The sequence below is a fragment of the Zophobas morio genome, unplaced genomic scaffold (assembly GCF_036711695.1).
Source record: "Zophobas morio isolate AGI-343-1 ecotype UQ-CSIRO unplaced genomic scaffold, CSIRO_AGI_Zmor_V1 ptg000021l, whole genome shotgun sequence".
NCBI lineage: Eukaryota > Metazoa > Arthropoda > Insecta > Coleoptera > Tenebrionidae > Zophobas > Zophobas morio.
Window position 1 is genome coordinate 1925731 of NW_026972126.1, and position 21804 is coordinate 1947534.

Here is a 21804-nt window from a genome sequence, read left to right on the forward strand (position 1 = left end):
AGTAGTGACCATAAAATAGTCGAGTAAAGACACTCGATTCATTTATATACTCCGTTATACATTATAACAAACGTATACATTTTTTTAAATAAATTCCTAGGAAACATATCTATAAATGAATAGCGAAAGACCTTCGTTACGAAAAGCTTAAATAGTAAAAAGTGTATAGTTTCAAAACTAAAGCTAAGTTAAATCACAACATAAAGGAATGGTAACTACATTAAAAGTACATTTAAAAGCCATTTTAGACAGTCTTAACATTAAATGCACATTTACACAAATAAAATGGTATTTATATGACAGATTTACGAGGAGTTACGAATAAAATAATCCACTGCAATAAATAACAAATAACAACTATTAGCATACTCAGTATTTACACTTAAATCTTTCAACTGTTTCCGATGCATACTGCTGTTTGTATATGTATAAAAAATAAATAAATAATCTTAAATTAATTTTTGATTTTACGTTTTTAGATTCGCTGAATCTCGAATAATTTTACGTCAGTATCATACCAAATCGGCGGATCCACATTTCTGCAACTTTTTTCTTAAATCATTTGTTTAAAAAATTAGTAACTCACCTCAAGTATATAACGCCCCACATGTATGTTCTAAACCAAGTGGTTGTCCCAGAATTAGCCTGATACTTCCGAATCAAAATCGGATGTGGTACAGGTAAAAGGCCGACCAAAGTACCATGTTGCAGAAACTTCAAAATTTCGCTCTCATCAGTTAGGCCTCTGTGAAAATAACAGGTTTTTTTTAACTACGTTAAACTAGCTAGCAGCTGCTCAGAAACTAATCAAGTAATCAAATGCATGCGGAGAGAAAAAGAAACCTTCCTTTATGGATTATACAATAATTTTTGTTTGTTTTTTTAAGGTTTTTATTAATGGACAAACAAAGAACAAATACCGCCATGCATGACTAGTAATAAATTGAAGTACATTTTTAGGGTAAAATTTAATACACTTTTAATGTCATACAAAAAACAATACTCAAATAGCCTCCGTGGCAAAGATTCTCGTGAATCTGTGGTAGATTGTTGTGAGTAGCAAACGATGGGAAAGACAACTTGCGCGGTCAGCGATAACTTAATGACGGTTTTTGTTGAATGTACCTTATTTATGTTTATATACTTTTTTGTTAGCTACTAGCTAGCTTTGAAGATAACAAAATACAGATTATTATAAAAATAAAAACTGTCAAAATCAAGTTGTTCTTGAAAGCCATATTATTATGTAATGCCCGTTTTACAGAAGCACTTATAATCATGTCATTAACTTAATCACGCAATTAACTGAATAAGTACATGACCGAATGGAATCAATTAGTTTTCAGATCCACGAGTTAACCATACATTAACATTTAATTCGAATCAAGTTCGATATTAAATAAATACTGTATTCACTTACTATAAAACTGCTCTTAATCTTCACGTTGAATGTCAATGTTGAAAAGACTTAATGAAAATTAGAAAAAAAGTAGAACTTTTTGCCTACTTTCGAAAGGGGCATTTTAAGGAAACTAGGGGAGATGAAAATTACAATAGGGGTTTCCGAAAAGACGAATTCGAAACGGAAGAAAACCACATGAAATTCAACTAATCTGAAGACAGCCAGCGAAACATCGAACTCATTTTAAGATGTCACATGGTTTCATACCAGAAAATGTATTTCTGATATTATTGTATTTTTGCCACATTATTTAAAATTGTTAATACAGACGTAACTGTTAAAAAAATACTCGATATTTAAGAAATATCACAAAGAAACGTTGAAAAATCAGATAAAAGAAGAAAATTTGTGTACCTGCTTGTTTTACGAGTCATACTAATAGTATAAATAACTTCATTTGTTTCCTAAGTAATTTCCACACTGACTGCACCTTATTTTCACGCAGTATATGTACATATTAATGTTAAGATTTAGATAAAGTTTTATTACTGTTACTATATTCCAGTTTCTTTGATGATTAATTAAATAATAATGAAATTATATGTAAGTAGTGTTACGAAATAAACCCATACGCCGCCCCGGTACGACGCCTATGGGTTCTAGCATGTACGGCGATGATGACTAATTGTCGGAGACGACCCTGGAAGCGGAAGTCACCAATGGGTGCTCTAGACAAGTCTAGAAGCGGTGACGGAGGCTTTTCGAGAAGGACCGCGTGGCTGTTTAAATAGAGGCCACCGTCGAGTCGAGTGCAACCAGTGTCGAGAAAACCCCGTCAATTCATTGGTTTCTTGTGCAAATGTTTCGTTCCACAAAAAATATTTATTGTCAGCTTAATTCAACTCAGAAAAATTTTCAATTATGAGATATTTGGGTTTCACAATAATTGTTTTTTTTTTTTGTATGTTATGCATTTTTGTTGTTTTGAGGCATTCCAAATGTGAATAATTAAAATATACGGACAGTGCGTCGTAGTTATAGAGATAAAAATCCAAAAGTCTATCATTCAAATCGCAGCTAAGAATCGAAGAGAAACATAAAAAACGCAAAAATAATAAGTAATTTTCGCAAAACTAAAACTCAAACGATAGATATGCATAGCTTACGAACTATATTTCATCGTCAGATGACTGTTTTAAATATCACTAGCTAATTGGCTACTTACTTATCAATGCAGATTTTCTCTACTTGAGGTACCAAAACTTGCAAAAGACGCATAATGGTTTGTAGAGGTAACTTTGACTTCCACGAGTGCACCCATTCACCCGTTGGTGTCCACTGACCTGAGGTTTTATCTCCCGTTGCACTTACCCGTAAACTATTTCGCTATAAACATGTAACGTAGTAGCACTGATAAAGTCAACAATTAAGAACAGAAATATTCTTACCGTTGCCACAGACTGTCTTGAAAAATTAGACGCTTCCGACGGGCTCCTACTCAACTTCTTTCCTTCGCCGTCCGATTTAGGAGTGTCTTCATCCCCACTCTTACTTGAAGTAGGGGTGTTCAAGTTGATCGTAGCCATTCCATTAGTAAGAGGCAACTGATCGCTTTGCTGGAACGCCGGATGTGCCGATTCTTTCTCAGTCATTTGCCCTATTCCTGGTGTATCCGGTAATGTAGCCTTCAAAGTTCCCGGTTCAGCTGGTAAAGCCGGATGAGACCCTTCCATTGCTATTTCCGCTACGTTTTCGTGGCTGGTCGAATTCGACATACGACTTCTTGAACGTTTGTTCAGAGATTTTGCAATAGTACCATAATCGCTCGGTAGATTGGCCAAACTGTGAAACACTTGGCGTTTACGAATTATGGTGTAGACGAGATTTGAATTGCCATCAAACTGATACTGTATTATGTTGTTGAATATTTCCAAGAGAAAGAAAACGAGATGGTGGTTGGTAGAAGATGAGAAGAGGAACCACGGGGTGCTAAACGCTTCTAATAAATGTAAGAGTTTCGTACTGGCGACCATAGACAAAGTCTTTAAGTATGGAGATACTATAAATTGTAATTTAAAAATTATTAAATAATAAAAAAGAGTTGATTACCGTTGACTAGAATTGTTAACAAGCAATCAAACAGTGGTTGAAGGCGTTGATGTCCAGTTGTGATAATTTTATGGAAAACAATAATCAAAAGGTCCGCATGGGTCCCAGTGAAAACAGGAATGTCCATTGGAATTGTAGCAGTGTATGGTTTATTTAAACGCACGCCGAAATTACGTTCACCGCTCAATAGAAGTAGTATAAAGACTCCTATATGCATTAGTCCCACCCGCGCTAAAAATGAAAAAAAGTATTTTAAATTCTACAAGATCAAGTTGTATTTGCGCAGATAAACAGTGTTAAATAAAAAAAGATAACATGGAATCTTACTAACAGAATTTTTACGCCTTAAAAAAAAAGAGTACATGTGACAGGCCAAAACATGTTCTGTTTCAGCAAACTACGTATCTTTTGATATATTAGCAATATATCCATTCAATTCAAATTCAATTTATATTTGAAATATCCGCATTTTTGGTATACAATGGCCTCGTTCACTTCTATGGTGAATTTAAGACGAAAATTTTTAGCACAACAGGTTTACACGTCTGATGGTTGTTTATTGCTCTATGAAAACCCGCTGAAGTATGCAGCACCTTAATTCTAATATTCACAAAAAAAAAATTATTTCATTGTTTTATCAGTACCAATATAATAGTTTGACTTTTATATATTTTAATTTTTTAATTAAAAAAGCTATCTTATGTAGCAACAGTAAGGGTAGTAAGTAAGAAAGTACACTTATTAGCGTTAATAATTTACCACTTTCACAAAAAAAACTGAAAAATTTTTATCCACTAAAAAAATTTAACCTAAACAATAAACTCACATTGATCAGCTCTGGAATCATTGAGATGGTACAGAATAGGCACCAGAACCTCCAGCACGTCACTACTTTTCAGAACAAAGTATAAAAATTTCTTGTTATAATCGCACATTTTCCAGAAAAAGACTAGCAATTCCTGGTGAAAGTGCACTTTTTTTGTAGAATTCGGTAAGTATGTCTGTACTAAAGGATTATTCAATAACCTTGTGACACCAGTCAGTATAAAATCAAAATCTTCATCACGATGTATCCGAGAAAGGTAATTAATAAATAGATTATCCGGAATGACGCTCTAAAATTTTTATAATACATTTATTATTTTCTTTTAAATATGAATTTGCACTTACATCTTCGCCTTCTGTTGGGGTTGATGAGCTAGTATCATGATCCAAAGTTACAATTAAAATTTGGAGAGCAGCCTCTACCAGAGGTTCAAGAGAATCATTGAATAACAGATGGTTGTATGGTACCCCTAAACCAACTGGGTCATATGCACAGACTGTATTTAGTAAGGATGTAAACATAGGTAAGGCATGTCGATTTTCTGATGAAGTCAGGTGGCTAAAATTAACAATTGTAGATTTTTAGGTACAATTAAACCTGGCCATTAATGTGTTGTGAAATATATAACTTACGCTATCCACTTGTTAGGGTTCTGTGAAATGTCAGCTGGAGGTTGATACATAGTCTCACTAAAGCAAGTTAACAGAAGTTTAAGCAATTCAGTACGATTCGAATCAAGAACAGGACTACGAGGAGGAGAATGGGCAAAACCAACCCCTGCCTCCCAAATATATTCACAACTGTCTATAGCTGATAATTCTTCAGCTTTATCCTATGAAATAAAGAAATAGAATTCTATTTGCACAAAAATATTGTGTGACTTACTGGACCACTTTTCCGGCTTGTCACCACTGTAAAATCTGGGCAAAACAATAAGTCCTATAAAAAGATGTTCTATTAATTTTTATCAACTTAAGAATGCATTAACTTACACAAACAGCATTTAATAAAGACTGCGCCAAAGGTATTGATTCATCTTCATCCTCTCCCTGACTTGGGAGCGAGGACCAAAAAAAACCTCGCCATTCTGAGTCTTCAAATATGTACGGTAAAATTCTTGTTAATAGACGCACGCAATTTAGAACTGAAATTAATTATAAATACTCTAAAAAGTGGAATTAGTGATCAATTCACCTGTCTGTTGTTCATGTTGTGTCCTGCAACTACTATCCACAGCCTTAACTAATTTTTCGACAGCTTTGTAACATAAGGTTGCTAAATTTGAAGGGGCATCTTCTCTTAAAGCACGTATTTCAGCAGCAGGCACTAACGTGAATATATCCTGTACATTTGTTACGTTCTCGGACCAAAATTGTTCCCAAAATGAGTCGTCATTTGCATCAATGGGCTAGAAGCAAAAAAAGTTAATCGATCACCTATCTGACAAAATTTGGACAGCGATTATTTAATTATGACTATTGAAATTACCTCAGATTTAGATGTTAACTGTACTACTGCCTTGCGAAAATTCAGTTTTGTGTCGACATTACCCATGTTTTTGAAATTTTCTTAGAAGTTTGACAACTAGCAAATTGACATTACAACAAAAAGAACGTCACTTTGACGTCAACAAAGTCATTAACTCGAACTACCATTACATCAAATATTTTTTTAACTTCAATTTAATAATTCAACAACACCAAAAAGACACCATTTGCATTAAAACTAAAGTTCAAGAGTAAATTAATTTCAAGCATATGTTTTTTTTACTTCCACTTTTAGAAAACTCAAACGTATTTGACAACAAAAATTCAACACATTCGAACAACTTTGGCAAGATAAGCAATGCCGCCAACCTTAGAATCCAAAGAAATCAATACATTTACTATTCTTGTCTAACACGGTAGTGATGTATGTATGCATCCTTTTCTAACTATGGATTATTGTTTAATGACAAATTTCCTTACAAAGTGTAATGTAACTAACTTCAATCATGTTGCTACTAAAATGAAATGGTGTAAATAGTTGTTACAAGTCTTTCAACATGTGAATAGAAAAGTACATACGTTATAGTTTTAATTTTATTGTTGTAAATATTTTAAATGAATAACAATGCAGTCATCTGGTACAAATTCTCAAGACTCAAGCGATGACTCGCGCTGGAAATCAAATTTATCAGATTATACAGGTACCAGACCAAAATTCAAGTTCCCACCAAAGCCGCGTATCTCAAAAAGTGTGAATAATTCCTACGTTTCGTCCCAATCAGACAGTTCAAATAGCGCACAAAATTTTTACAAAACTAAGCGAAAAAACAAAAAAGCCAACAGACTGCCTCCGTTGGGTATATTTTGGGATATTGAAAACTGCCAGGTGCCCAAAAGCAAGAGCGCTTCAGCCGTAGTACAAAGAATCAGGGAGTTTTTTTTAGAAAAATATAGAGAGGCAGAATTTTTGGTTGTGTGCGATGTGAAGAAAGAACGACCACAAGTGATTCAAGAACTGCATGATTCTCAAGTAAATCATTAAATCAAATTAGTAAATTGATATGAGGTGACTATGGTTGTAGGTAAATTTAATACATGTGGCATCTACTTCAAAAAATGCGGCGGACGAGAAGTTGAGACAGTCGTTAAGGCGCTTTGCTGAGATTTATCCGGCACCATCATCAGTAGTTTTAATTTCAGGTGATATTAATTTTGCTGCAGATCTCTCTGATCTCAGATATCGTAAGAAGATACGTGTGATATTAGTACATAATGCGAATGTAGCAGATGCATTAGTCCTCTGTGCAAATGAACATTATTGCTACTCCACGATAACGGAAGGGTTGCCGAAATCAAAGGTGATTGTGCTTGCAGTTTGCTTGTTTTGCATGAAATGTATAGTTGCGTGGCGAATAAAAGTCCTTAAAAGCGACTGGTTGCTTTATTTTAAGGGTCTGGCTAACGAATCAGCGTTTTTACTTGTATCAAATCTGCCAACAAACATCAGCGCTACAACCCTGAAGAACAGATTAAATTTTTTATGCAATAATTGTGGTGGCCGGGTGGTTGAAGTACAACAGGAAGAAGGGTTAGCATATGTCAGATTTTCAACTCAAGACTTTGCAAACAGGTTGGTAGGAAATTTAAAATCACTAAGTTTTTTTAGTATTAAACTTAAATAAAAAATGGTCACAAAAAGTTCGTTAATCAGTTAGTTCCAACATGTCGCTGGTATTTTATTAATAAAGTTATATGTAGTCAAATTTTGATTTAAATTTTTAAAATGGCACATTTTAAACCTTATGAAAAAGAGTACAGGTATGTGATTTGATTCTTAATGAACTGTTTCCTGTGTAAATACCTGTCTAAAAAAGCATTTATTGTCGCACATCTAGGGCACAGAAACGAATCCAGGGAGAAGATGTTTTTGGGAATAAAATTAAAGCAGTTACGCCGTCACTTCGAAATTACGCAGGTTGTTTGTTCTTTATTGTATATTATAGATTATCATGTGTATTTATTAAAGGACAAAAGGTAAAAAGTGATGCTGGATTTCAAGGACATCAATTATCTTCAACGCGGAGTTTACCTCATGATCCACTTCAAAATTTCTCAAACAAGGATAACAAAAGATTCTCTTATGTAAGTTCTGCCTTATCTTACAATTATTTTATTAAAAACAAAAAAAATGATGACTAAGGCCGAATTTGAAACCCTGGAGTCGAATTCCGGTTTACTTCCGTGAGTTCCTTTGGGATTTCGTGATAACATTTTGAAGCACTTCTGATAAACGGCTTCTAGCTTTTGATTTTCTTTCATTGTTAATATACTACACTTTTTTTTTATATAACAGGATATTAGTCAAGATTTTCCTCTCCGTTCAATAGCTGGAGCTGCAGCTTTGATGGACATCAATTATGGAACATCTTCACGCCGTCCTAGAACTCCTCAGGAGGTACTTCAAGTCCTACCAGGCCGTGTTCATAAGAATAGTGGCAGTTCAGAATATAGTGATGATAGTAAAACGCAGTCCGACAACAATACCAAAGCCACTTTACCCGTTGATCTGATTATTTCAAATCTGGATCCTACTATAAGTGTTAAGGAATTGCGCAGATTGCTTACGAATCTGTTGAAGGAATATTCAGTGGTACTTTTTATATGTGAAACTGGAATTATAACTAGTTTTTCCCATTTTAGGTTTTAAGTTTAACAGTACTTGTACAAACAGATGGAACTCCAATAGCCAATATCAAAGTTAACAGTCAGCAGGCAGCTCAGTTTATCATTTCTCAACTGCATCGTCAAAAATTAGGACACAAAAGGATTGTGATCTCTTATGCCCAAAATAACTCACCAGATCCAGAACAGTTGAAAGCTATGGTCATTAGTATATTACAGGTAGGACATATTTTAAAACCGGCATTAAACATATATCACTTAAAAGGCACTGCCTCAGTCTTTGGTAAAATTATCATATGTAGACTAGAAAAATTATGTTTTCGTTGTTCTCAGTTGACATTTGTGTTAGTACAAATAATAACGAAGAGCTATTTTACACGTTACAGAATTATTCCGAAAATTACTACAAACATTTATGTTTGAAATTTTACAAGAAAAATATTCTATATTTTGGTGGTAAAGTGCTCAAGAAATTGCGCACACGTTCAAAACGTAAACAAATGGTCAGATTTTCAACGTTTGCGCATTTTCTTGCGCACTCTACCATCCAAATATAAAATATTTTTCGTGCAAAGTTTCTAGCATAAATTTTAGTTGTACATAATTTTCAAAATAATTTGATGACGTGTAAAACGGGTCTAAAACTAACGAACTGATTACTTTCAAATCTTAAGTGTATCTTAAAATTACTTTCAAGATTAACCGTTGTTGTTCCACTTGCAAAGAAGTGGTCATGTTAATAATTCCATTTAGCATTAAACTTTTAATGGTGTTATCATGTGGACCATATGGTAATACGATATTCGTGTGTGTTTATGCCGTGATTTATACTGTCTTCGTTGATTCTATGCTGCCTTGATATTGTATGAAGACTGATAATTTATTTATTTATTTTGAATATTTTTAGTGGTTTCAAAGTTGTAATGACAAATCTGAAATCTTGCAGTTTCAAAATTTCAAATGTTTTCTTGGCGTTTCACAGTTGATAGAATACGCCAGGGCTAACTTACCATTTGTTTTCGTTTGCTTGTCTGTCTGTCCAAAATATGTGGTGTAGCTGGTAAAATTGAAATTTGGTTACAAAAGGACATTTGGTAACATGAGTGAAACAAGTTAATGTTTTTCATAAATTTATTAGAACCATGGCATCTAAAAACTTTACAAAAAAAAGTTTCCCAAGAATGTTAACGATAAAACTTCAAAAATATATTTTTTTAAATTTGTAAATGTAACTGACCCTGTTGTACACAAGATCAAAAAACAGCCTCATTAGTAGTAGCCTCCGTAGTATCCACCATAACCAACTGGGGAATAGCCTCCATATCCATAACCAGCATAACCGCCATAGCCGATAGAATCATAGAATTGAGGGGCAGCTTTGGGGGCGGCAAGGGCGAAAGCCAAAAGGGCGAAGAACAAAAGCTGTAAAGAGAGAAAATTGTAAAACAAGTACATAAAAATTAAACTATAGTTTAGTTGAGAGGTAATGATAATTGCAAAGCACTTACCAATTTGAACATCTTGAAGTTGTTTTCTTGACTTGTGTAAAACCAAATCTGATTCTACGGCACTTCGTCTGAGATTTTATACTAGTTGGGGACCTGGGGGTGTGTCACTCACTTTGGTCGTGAAAACTAATCCTACTACACAACACACCCATCGATGTTAATTAGGTCAAGTTGTTTTATAAAAATTAATGTTTAAACAACTTTTTTGTATGCATAATTTTTCCCTTTAGTTCGCGTGTTGATATTTTGTTTTAACATCACGCTCTTTTTGTATTCTTAAGTGGAATACAGGTTTTCACGGTCATTATCAAAACGCGTTAAAGCTTCCGGGTTTTACTTGATTTTTCCAACAACCGGGTGCCATTTTTAAAATTAATAAAATAAAATATATACCTACAAAGTTAATAGAAATTGATCTACAATAAGTTTTTCCCCGAGTGAGAATAGGGGAAGTATTGCGGTGGGATTTTCTAGCAGTTTTACATTGTGTAGAATAAGGAAAATACGGTATACTTGTCTGTCCCTTTCAATTTTATGGAATAAATAATCTCTGAAAGTCGAACCGATAATTTGGAAATTTTATTTGTACCATAATATTATTTTGAACGTGGTTAAGCCCTAACTAAAATTTATTTATTATGTTTAGAGTAACATCTTCCTTTATCTGTGCGTTAATATTCTTAACTAACTAACGAATTATCCTGAAAAATAAACAAATTCGAACCATAATTTTTTATTTAATTTAATGAATTTATCACGGATATAAGTTTTTTTTTTTAAATAAATAAATTCTATTTATCCATTCTACCCAAAACGTTCTCGTTTCAAAAAAAAAGGTGGACCTTTATTGTTAAATATGTAAGTACAAAAAATACAACATTTTAAAAGTTATATGGTGTACTTAAATACTCCTAATTCATATATAAAAAGTATTTTTTGAGATGACATCTCACATTTTACTTCAAAGACGAAAGAAGTTTTATAAAAATTCAAGGATATTTTAAAACTTTACTACTTCTATATTATACACTTTCGTAAATAATAACTTCGTAGTTATTTTAAGCGCGTAGTTTCGGAAACAGTGTTAACCTGTCCCTTAAAGGTTAAGAAAAATTATAATATTTTGAAAACATCGTTAAATTATTAATATATTAATAATTTTAATTCAAATAATACAACAGAAAATACCAATTTTGTAAATTATAAACTAATTGCGTTCGATGTCGACTATTTGAAAATTGAACGAAAGAGTCAAAAATTTTAAAATCTTTATAAAATATTTAAAGCACCAAAACATGCCTGTTTTTAAAATGATCATATTTTGTGACATTGGCCTAATTTCGAAAATTTAGATTCAGTTTTTGTCGATTTAATAATTATCATTCCTTTATGGATGTAATAATTCTTGTCAACCGGTTTTACATCATGGAGGTATTTACATAGCAGTGTAACCTGTCCAAAGGAAGAAGTTCAAAGTTTAAATGTAACCAGTAACGAAAAAGAAACAAATCACGCAATAACAATTAATTTGTATAAGAAATATTATTCTAATACCAAATAATATAGTATGTAACTAAGTACGTAACTTAAAAAACTGCTTTTTAACTAAATTCTTGGACATTTAGAAATGTATACTTTAAACTCGTTGACGTTTTATGTATATCATAATCTTTTTAACATTTAAAACGGAATTTGTAAAAGTAGTTTCAGTTGTACAGTGAAAATATGTATTAATACCTACGTATTTTGATCATTGTGAAGTCTGATTTAAAAAAAATGGTATTCATCAGAGTAAATTTGGAATGAGCAGTGAACTTATTAAGTCAATAACGAGAATAGTATCACAGATAAAATTAAATACAGAAAATTAAACACAAAACTAGTAACTTGAAGATATCTAATAAACCAAGAAAATAAAAATACAGTATTATGACAAATTAGTTTTGAAAAAATAGTTACTTGTTGACCTTTCCGTGTAAATTAATGTCATTTTATTGACGAAAATAACAAACAATAGAAACAATTCGTCTTAATCGTTTTTATTAACATCAGAGATATGTACAGTTGTTTGGTATTCGTCAAATGAGGAAACACTAACACATGGATGTTAAAATTGAAGTATATTAAGAATGCGTTAGAATCCTTGGAGTTAGTACAATTTAGCTTTTATCATTTTATCTTTAACATATCTTTTAAAGTGCGGCATTTCTCGATAGTAGTAATAATAGTACGTAAGGTATTGAAAAATTTGAGTGACTCGTAAGAACAACTCTTTTCAAAAAGTGTTGATCTATGACTACGAGGCGCGAAAATCAAGGTCTGATCAAAATTCTATTCGTTCTCTTTTGGGATAAATTGTCCCACGAAAAATAAATCAGAGTTATATTACTTAATAAAATTATTTTGTAAAATTTAATACTGCAAATGAAACAAAACATTTTTAATGTGGAAAAATGTATATTATTCACCGATCGGGTCATCTTCACAATATTCACTAACGTTAAAAAAAAACAGACATTATTTCCAGCAATTTTTTTTGTAAATTTTAGGAAGTTCCAGACAATAACATGCCACTCTTCAAATTCATAGAACTCCTCGAATCTCGTTACCACTGTACAGTTTCAGTCTGCGACGTCAATAAATTAAAAGACATCTGTAAAATTACCGACAACCTAGGTTCAAGAATAATTTCATTTACGCAACAAATGAAATCCTCTCCACCGCCAAACTTAAGCAAGGTTAGCCAAATGTTATACCACGTTAATCAGAATTATTTATTTTTTTTTTTTTTTTGCTTAATTTAAGACGTTAGTTCCATACTGCACGATTCACTGTGCCAACGGATTACCAAATCTAGGTTGGTGTGAACTGAGCACAGTCCAAAGCCCGAACATTATGATGCCTTTAAAAATTTTCGCTACCAAACTGAACGGATTGTTGAGTGTTCACTTGGGATCTATGCCTCTTTTAAGTTTCCAAGCGTGTTACGAACAAGAATGCCAGGAGCCGTTACCCGTAGATTTCAATGGTGTACCACTCGAACATTTAATATCTTGCGTTCCAAACGTAGAAATCAAATATTCTGGACCTAATAAAAACATTAAAATTATTAAACGCGAATTTAGGTCTGTGGAACTTGATGAAGAAACTGTTTTAAAAAGTGTTCCACCATCTTTGGCCCCACATATAAGTCTTTTATGTCGAGAACTTGTGGATCTGTTGAAGACTACAGAGAGATGTCAGTTGCTAATGAGCAAATTCGTACCAGCTTACCATCATCATTTTGGTCGACAGTGTCACGTGGCCAATTATGGATATACTAAACTTGTAGATCTTTTCGAATCAATTCCACATGTAGTGCAGGTAAGGTCTTTCTTTATTTTTTATTTTTTTGGCTGTCCCATTTTAAATGACAGCAGGAATTATGCAAAAAAAAATCCAACGAATAATTGTCACATATTGGAATTCTGCCGTTTATATATCTCTACATAAATCCATTACATATAATTTTAGATCATGGGCGACGGTACGCGCAAAATAATTACTTTATCCCACCAAGCCCAAATACGCAGATTTACTTCAGATTTACTTCGGGTACTGAAAGTACAACCAGCTAAGCAAATTACAGTGCATGACTTTCCAAACGCCTATGAGAAAGTCATGAACAAGCCCTTTAATGCCGTGGATTATGGGTTGTGCACCTTTCAAGATTTATTAGAGGAGGTTCCTGAAAATATTATTGTGATAACACAAAATGAAGCCAATGTCGTCATTTCCGTGCCAAAGCGAGAACAGACAGCCAAAGAAATAATGAGGACAAAACAATTTGCTATGGAAGTGATTGACATCCTGAGACATTCCCCAAACTGCACTATATTATTCAATAAGTTTATACCTGCATATCATCACCATTTTGGACACCAGTGTCGGATGTCGGATTATGGGTTTACCAAACTTATTGAACTCTTCGAAGCCATTCCAGACGTTGTAAAGGTAGGTTATATTTTTCTTTATCATAACAAATTACGAGTATAAATGTTTGCTAAGAATCCAGAGTAGCAAACAATTCAACATTTGTATTTTACTTAGATATAACAAAACAGTTTTTTCACATCTAGTATATTTAACGGTATGGTACGTGACAAAATTAATGTCCACATTCAACTCAGCTGTCGTTTAACGACAGTGTTAGAAGCAGGTTGTAATATTTTTCTTCTTTCTAATTTATACCCCGCTACTCGTCAAATAAACAAAAGTGCTGCCCTTTGGCTCCAATTTATTGTTTTGTATCAAACTCTGGATTGTATTATCATGCATAAAACCAATCAAGAATCTTTCTAATTTAATTAGCTAATAAGAGTAATAAATTACTCATTTTAATTATGATTAGTAAGTATTTAAATTATTATTGTAATGAATTATCGTGGAATTTATTTTTCTAACAAATTTTCATTTCTTGATCAATAACGACTCAATTTGTCGAAGATAATGGAAATCACCAATTTAATTATAACTGCTTTTTGCTTCCCGGACGTAAGCTAAGGAAGTTCATGGGGCGACTCGATACTTTTATTTTTTCTCGATGTTTCATGACCCCTAGAATACGATAACATAGGTCAATCGTTTCGGTCTGTATTCTGTATGTCCTGTCGATTTTTATTTGACAGATAATCTTCTAAACTACTGGACCGATTTCTGTCAAATTTTGTATGTATATTAGGATTATCGTGTAGATGATAAAACGCTGACCAAAATTTGTCTGATCATCCCTGCCACTAATGTGATGTCGCCATCCTCAAAATTTACAATATTAATGCTATTTAAATTTTATAAAATAACATACTTGCTGTTAGAGATTACGTGTCTAATTAAAATACATAGATACAGACGGAAACGGGAGACCACTTTTTTCGTACTCTAGAGGTCATGACACGTCAAGAAAATATGAAAGTGGCAATTCGGCCGATGGACTCGATTACTATACTTACTTAACTTACGCTTGGAAAGTAAAAATTTAGAAATCTCATAAGCTGCCTGGATTTTGTATTCGTAAAAACATTATGGAATTAATTTTTGCGCATGGAAACAGTAATTTCACTTGCGGTAATTTGACTGATCAAAATTGTTTTTAATTTGATTTAGTGTAATGATAAATTCCAACTCTAGTGCATACACATAAATTTAAAAATATGATTCCTTTGAACAAATACAAAGAAAATGAAAAAATCCAAAAAGAGCAACTGAATTTTATTATAAATTTAAATATTAAAAAAAAAGCACCGTACCCGACAATTACATCAATATGTGTGTACCTTTTAAAACAATATTCTTTTATTACAAAAGCATATTTATGTGTAGTATTCCATATTGACAAAAAATAAAAAAAGTAATAAACTAATACAATAAATCTCGTATAAAATAAAATATATTTATTGAAAAATATGTCTACTGAATCGAAGAATGTACCGTACCTACTTATGATTAATTCATGAAGGGATTGATTCTCTTTTCAAAGAGTGTCAAAAATCTACAGGCTAGATTTATGCTTTTGTTTCCTATACAATTATTATTATTAGAACAATGTTTTAATGAAATTAATCTTGAAATAAAATGCATCGTGGTCACAAATCGCACTTGATCTTAAAAATTGGAAATTGATTTATTAAATCCAAATAGATTCTGGAATAATTCATCAAGGAGAACGTTCACTCCCATTTTAGAAATTACACATGCAAAATTTTAGAAAACTACCAAAATTTTATTGATATTTATTAAATCCAGTTTCTTTGAATTCTGCTTTTTCTTGGAGGCAACAGAAAAGTATATTTTTTTGGCCGTGTTTAAATTTTAGTATTTAAACCCGAAGATAAATTTTGATTTTAAATGTAAGCAGGTAAACATAAAATTTTAACTTGGTATTTTTTTTAGAAATTTTTTAATGTACACTTTTGAAACACTGATTAACATTTTAGATCAAAAATTCCATCAGTATTTGATAGAGAGCGGGGAGTAAGTTGAAGGAATGTAAATGTTCTGCATAGTTGTGAACCAGCAACATTTTACTTGACCACTTCGAGTATTTTTGCTAGCCACTAACTGAGCAAGCAATGTATTTACGATCATTTTAGCTCCAAGTGTATCATACTATCCTTCATTAAGTAATAATAATAATAATAATAATAATAATTGTGATTTATTCATTAGGATCAATAAAGATCATTGAACACGTCAAATATAGAAACAAAACACACGGAACAATAACATAAACATAAAAATAAACATAAATATGTGACCATAGATATTATGCATGTGTGTATAAACATTCTACACAATATATTATGTACATACAGAAAATTAGTCAAATGAGACAGCAGAATAACATAAAATTCATAACTCGTCGAGACTATAGTACTCCTTATTTATGAAATATTTTTTAATTTCGCGTTTGAATCTATTATTTTCATAAATATTTATTAATGACAAGGGCAAGGTGTTATATATTTGTATCGCTCTGTAATATGGTCCCTTTTCGAAGCAAGTTGTCCTATGTTTTGGTACACTTAGGTAAGTATGACCTCGTGTTGTCATCTTGGAGTAAAGATCTCCATTCTTTGTAAAATTACTTTGATTTCGTCGGACATACATAATCAACTTATACATATACAAAGAGGTAACTGTCATTATATCGAACTTCCTAAAGAATGACCTACATGATTGTCGGGCTGATAAGTTGTAAATAGTTCTTAAGACTCTCTTTTGTGCCACAAAGACTTTATTCCAATCAGGGGAGGCATACCAGAATATGATACCATATGCTACTAAAGACTGAACATAAGCATAGTAAAACTGTTTTATTGTCTCGATGGATAGTTCTTCCTTGAGTACACGAATGACATGGGAAGCAATATTTATTTTATTTATCAGATTATGTATATGTTCCCTGTAGTGAAATTTTGTGTCTAAAATTAACCCTAGGAATTTAGTTTCATTAGGTTGCTGAATAATAATATCCCCTAACTGTAGATGTCCTGTGTTTTTGAAAGTTAGTATAGCTGTTTTTTCCACATTTAATAAGAGACAGTTCTGCTCACAATATTTTGTCATTTGATTGATAGTTGTGAGTGTTTTATGGGATAATTTGGGAACACTAGAGCTACTCACCATACAGGAGGTGTCATCTGCGAATTGATAGATGTTGTTACTTATGTATTCATAAAGATCATTCACATATAATAGAAAAAGGATTGGGCCCAAAATTGAACCTTGCGGGACCCCTTTTTTCATTTCATAGACGCCGGATTTTTGTGTTGTAATAATATTATTTGCTGTAGTTTTTAAAAAGATTTGTTGTGTCCTCCCATATATGACTTTATAAGTTGGTTTACTTGGCCTCTAATACGATATTTCGCCAATTTGTTTAGCAATATTTCGTAATTAATTGTATCAAAGGCTTTTGATAAGTCAAAATAAATGCCTGCACACTGTTGCTGATTATCTATTTGGGATAATAACGAATTCATAAAATTGAATAATGCAGATTCCGTATTGCGGTTTGGTACAAATCCATGATGCGTTGATGATAATATGTTGTTAACTCGAATAAAGTGAATTAATTTATTATATATGATTTTTTCGAAAATTTTCGAGAGAGAAGGCAATATAGAAATAGGCCTATAATTGTTAATGTTTCCTGTACTGCCTTTTTTATGAATCGGAATGATTTTTGCTGATTTCAGCTCGTTTGGAAAATATCCATCTAAGAAGCACTGATTTATTATATGCGCCAAAGGTTCGCTTATATAATCACAAACATTTTTTATCACAGATATTGGAATATCATCTATCCCACAAGCATGTTTGTTTGGTAGGGCATTTATTACTTTTTTGACTTCATCGGCTGATACTGGGTTGAGGTACATAGTGTTATTAAATAGTTTTTTGGTAACTGTGTGAAAGTTAGGATTCTTGGTAGTTCTTATTAAGTCCGGTGGTTGAAATGATTCTATGAATTTATGAGCAAGTACAGCTGGATCAGTAATTATTTGATCATTATCTTTTATATTCAGCGGTTTTGTATAGTTGGAATTACTATTACCCTGTTTAGTAACTTTTTTAAACATTGCAAAAGTAGTTTTTGTTTTGTTTTTTGAATTGTTAATTATGGAATGGTTTAGATTTTTTTTATATTCATTTAGGGATTTCTTGAATTTTTTCCGTTCTAGTTTTAGTTTTTCCAATATTTGTTGAGATTTTGTATTAATATACAATTTATGTAGGTCATGAATGTAAGTAGACCAGCTTTTAAAGTACGGATTATTTTTTTTTTTTTTTGACCATTTTTAGATATAGATTTCATACAGAGGGGATAGGCTTTATCAAAGTAATATTTAAGTGTTCCGTAAAATTCCTTAAATTTAGATTTGCTGTCTGGTACATTATACACATTGGACCAGGATTGATTGCTAATGGCTTCGAGAAAGTTAGAATTATTTTTTAAACTTGAGAAGTTTCTTATAGAGACATGTAGATTTTCTGACTTACTTGCTTCAATATTAAAAGTTGTGAGAAGTGATCTGATAAGTAAGATTTGATGACAGTGCAGTCTACTAGATCGTCATTAACGTTACTAAAAAAGTTGTCAATAAGAGATTTCGAGGTTTTGCTTACCCGTGTAGGCTCATTAACATGAGGTGTTAGTCCAAAACTAAGAAAAAGTTGCTGTACGTCTTTAGCCTCAGTGCTGCTTGAATTTGTTAAGAAGTCTGTGTTGAAATCGCCACAGATTATTACTCGTCTCGATGAGTTACGAACAAGTTGCTGCAATAAGTCCCATAATTTATCAAGAAAAACATTTATGTCTCCTGAGGGAGAACGGTAAATACTAGACAGCGGATTTCTGTCGGGCTACGTCACGATTTTAGTGGGGACGCGCTGCATCGCCGGGACTCAGTAGCGGGTGATAGGTAATCACTGAATTTAATTGTCACTTGATTCCATAAATACAATTAACGATTTATTAATCAAACGGCTAACTAAATGAGAACTGGAATTAACAGCAGAGTGCAACGAAGCAGCGTTATTCTAATCTCAAATAAACGAAGTGCAGCCGGTAAATGCAATGAATTCCCATCCCGTACGAGCCGTACCGAGTTTGGCCTTGTCTAGCCCGACAGAAATCCGCTCTCTAGTAAATACATACGATTAAAAAACTTTGTTGACTAGGTACATTAATCGTGGTACAACAGTACTCAAAGTCTCCTTCTACCTGAATGGGCTTTTCCAGCTTCAAGGGCTGAGTGTCGAACGTAGATGTTTTTACAAATATTGCGGTGCCACCACCTTTGGAGTTATTTCGTGATGAGGCGCTACTTAGCTGATAATTTTCTGGTCCGTACAAGGACACTTCGTCTTTGTTTAGCCAGTGTTCGGTAACTGCAATGGCTGTGGGAGCCAATTCGTTAATAAAGTAGTCAAATTCTTGGCGTTTATTCCGCAGACTTTGTATATTCAAATGGAATAAGGAAAAATGCGGAGAGGCGGCTAACTGGGGGATTTTGTCTGTCTCCCCCGGTGAAAATAACGGGTCACGTAACATCCTTTTGGCCAGTTCTCGGGATGCATAGCAGAATCGAATATATATGTTCTGAATTTAAACAATTTATTTACATTAACGAAAAATTATAGGGGCAGGAACAGGTAAGACTTAAAAAATTCGTCACTCTACATAACCCCCACAAACAATGTGGTATTTTTATGCTCCCAAGTTTTATGCCCGTGTACCTGTCCCTCCTAATTAATTTTGAATCAATCTGTACCATGAGTGCCTTCTTTTATTTCACTCACACTAACTACAAAATATTCATTCATGCTGTTGTTGGTGCGTTTTAATCTTTTTTTTTTCGGATTCCAAGCTCAGTTTTACTAACTAAATTTTTCAGATTCAGGAACTTTCAGAAGGTGAACGTACTGTTAGCCTTACGTTGAATCAGTCGCTCAAGGTTTTGGGCAGCCAGATTGTGAGTTTAATAAAGAATTCACCTACATCATCCATATCTTTGGATGAACTACCTAGAATTTACTTGAAGGAATGTGGCTATCCTCTGAAACCCCAAGTATACGAATGTGAAACAATTCTAGAAATTATTGATAAAATATGTGATTACGTTCAGGTACGCATCTATAAGCATTGTAATAATTAAAATTATTTTTTAATACATTTCAGATCGTGGACATTGCCTCTGGTGCTTTATTAATATCAATAGATTCGGACGTCCCATCGGCAATAAAAGTACGAGCTTGGGCTCTTCTTCTTAAGCCGCCATATTGTAAAGATATTGCCACGTTTAGGTACGAGTACCAGTCGAGATATAACAGTGATATATCGATAAACGAATTACAACAGTTACGTAATGTTATTTCGGTATCGGTTGTTAACGATGCGAACTACATTGCTTTAACGGATATGTACGTACTAGCAGCACAGTTATATCATGTCTTGTACGTTAACGGGGGCAGCGTTTTATTTAACAAGTTGGAAAGATTATTTTCTAAAGCGTTCAACAAAACTATAAAATTATCAGACTACAATATAAATACTGTCGATGAACTTTATGAACAATTTGACTTCTTGTTTTTTGTTTGTGGCTACAAAAAAAGTGTTCTTGCACTTAACAGGAATTTAGCAGGTAATAGGACGGATTTTTTCCTTAAAGAAACATAGTAAACCTTACATTTCAGAATATCAAGTTACACTGCCTATTCAAATTTATAATTCAAGTCATAGTTCAAAGAAATGGCCTCCACCCCCGACTATACATAAAGTCGCACCATCTAATTCAACTAGAAAAATTTCACCACCAAAGCCAGACACTCCACCCACACCAGTAATTTTAATAATTCTTTTTTTACTTTAGTCAATATTTTATCTTTTCATATTTGTAGACTAGTACTCCTTGGGCCTCACCTCGGAGAAATCCTTCATTAGAGACTGAGTTGGTAATTAATTGAAACCGTATGTCACACATGGTAACGTAATTATTATTTTTTTTTTTAGAATTTATCTATACAGTTACCCATTATTCAAAACCCGCAACTGTTGGGTAATCCATATGATCTCATTTCACCAGCAAGGCATCTCTTTTCTCTGAACAGAAATCCATGGGCCAAAGCTCCAGATCCAACGGAGTTGCCAATGCCTGATAAACTGATGATGAAAGGAATTGCATCCGATGATTCGACAGATTCTGGGGTTAACTCAAAATTGGAAAATTCGCCATCAGACAACGAAATAGAACTAGGAGCTTGCGGTAAGTTTGATATTTAGTAAAAAAGTGAGTTAATGATTGTGATGTAGGGTCAGGCGCCAAACATCGTTTAACCAGTTATTTAAGTTTCGATAAATAAGTATCGTGGATTCCAAACCAATTATTATTTAAGTTAATACTGTGATTGTATCTTATAGTTAGTTGTAAAAATTAATGTCCCGTGTTCTATTTATGTTTTGATTGTTAAGGTTGGTCACATTATCTCATCTACCAATAATCATTGTTTATCAGTCCAAAAACATGGTGATATGTGATACTGTTACCAACTTACTTATTTTTTTCTGTAAACACTAGAATTATATTTACAAGAAAGATGTACTGAATGGTTTTGTGGCTCAAGCAAATGCTTTTAAAGATGTATGTACAAATATTTTTTATAATCTTTGTGACTTTAATTGTGAATTTAATTATTATGTTGTCCCCTGTACTTATAAGTTTTACCGCCATTGTAGAATTTTTGAGAAAT

General features: G+C 32.8%; 2 protein-coding genes and 1 long non-coding RNA gene across 5 annotated transcripts; 1 reads left to right on the forward strand and 2 right to left on the reverse strand.

The window, feature by feature from the left end:
* Positions 1–2: 2 nt before the first annotated feature.
* Positions 3–6142, reverse strand: LOC135133322 (protein HID1). 2 transcript variants are annotated; one of them, XM_064061687.1, is made up of 12 exons: positions 5826–6142; positions 5532–5745; positions 5330–5481; positions 5223–5276; positions 4970–5169; positions 4682–4895; positions 4338–4626; positions 3512–3742; positions 2851–3461; positions 2628–2788; positions 587–745; positions 3–545 (listed from the first exon to the last, which is right to left on the reverse strand). In XM_064061687.1, the coding sequence occupies exons 1-12, from the start codon at positions 5889–5891 to the stop codon at positions 476–478; spliced, it is 2421 nt and encodes an 806-aa protein (XP_063917757.1). In that variant the 5' UTR covers positions 5892–6142; the 3' UTR covers positions 3–475. The 2 variants fall into 2 exon arrangements, with proteins under 2 accessions (XP_063917757.1, XP_063917758.1); XM_064061688.1 differs by having other exon boundaries at positions 3–539; positions 5826–6141.
* A 183-nt stretch (positions 6143–6325) lies between these two features.
* Positions 6326–21792, forward strand: LOC135132578 (meiosis regulator and mRNA stability factor 1). Of its 2 annotated transcripts, none has more exons than XM_064060703.1 (16): positions 6326–6854; positions 6907–7182; positions 7276–7454; positions 7720–7799; positions 7851–7966; positions 8178–8474; positions 8525–8725; positions 12564–12752; positions 12820–13377; positions 13528–14007; positions 19953–20183; positions 20237–20699; positions 20752–20897; positions 20956–21009; positions 21068–21320; positions 21368–21792. In XM_064060703.1, exons 1-16 carry the CDS (start codon positions 6450–6452, stop codon positions 21415–21417), a joined length of 3978 nt encoding a protein of 1325 aa, XP_063916773.1. In that variant the 5' UTR covers positions 6326–6449; the 3' UTR covers positions 21418–21792. The 2 variants fall into 2 exon arrangements, with proteins under 2 accessions (XP_063916773.1, XP_063916774.1); XM_064060704.1 differs by having other exon boundaries at positions 8178–8471.
* LOC135132582 (uncharacterized) lies at positions 9624–10689 on the reverse strand. The gene is made up of 2 exons (XR_010281053.1): positions 10015–10689; positions 9624–9928 (listed from the first exon to the last, which is right to left on the reverse strand). It is a non-coding gene; the product is annotated as an uncharacterized LOC135132582 (long non-coding RNA).
* Positions 21793–21804: the final 12 nt, after the last annotated feature.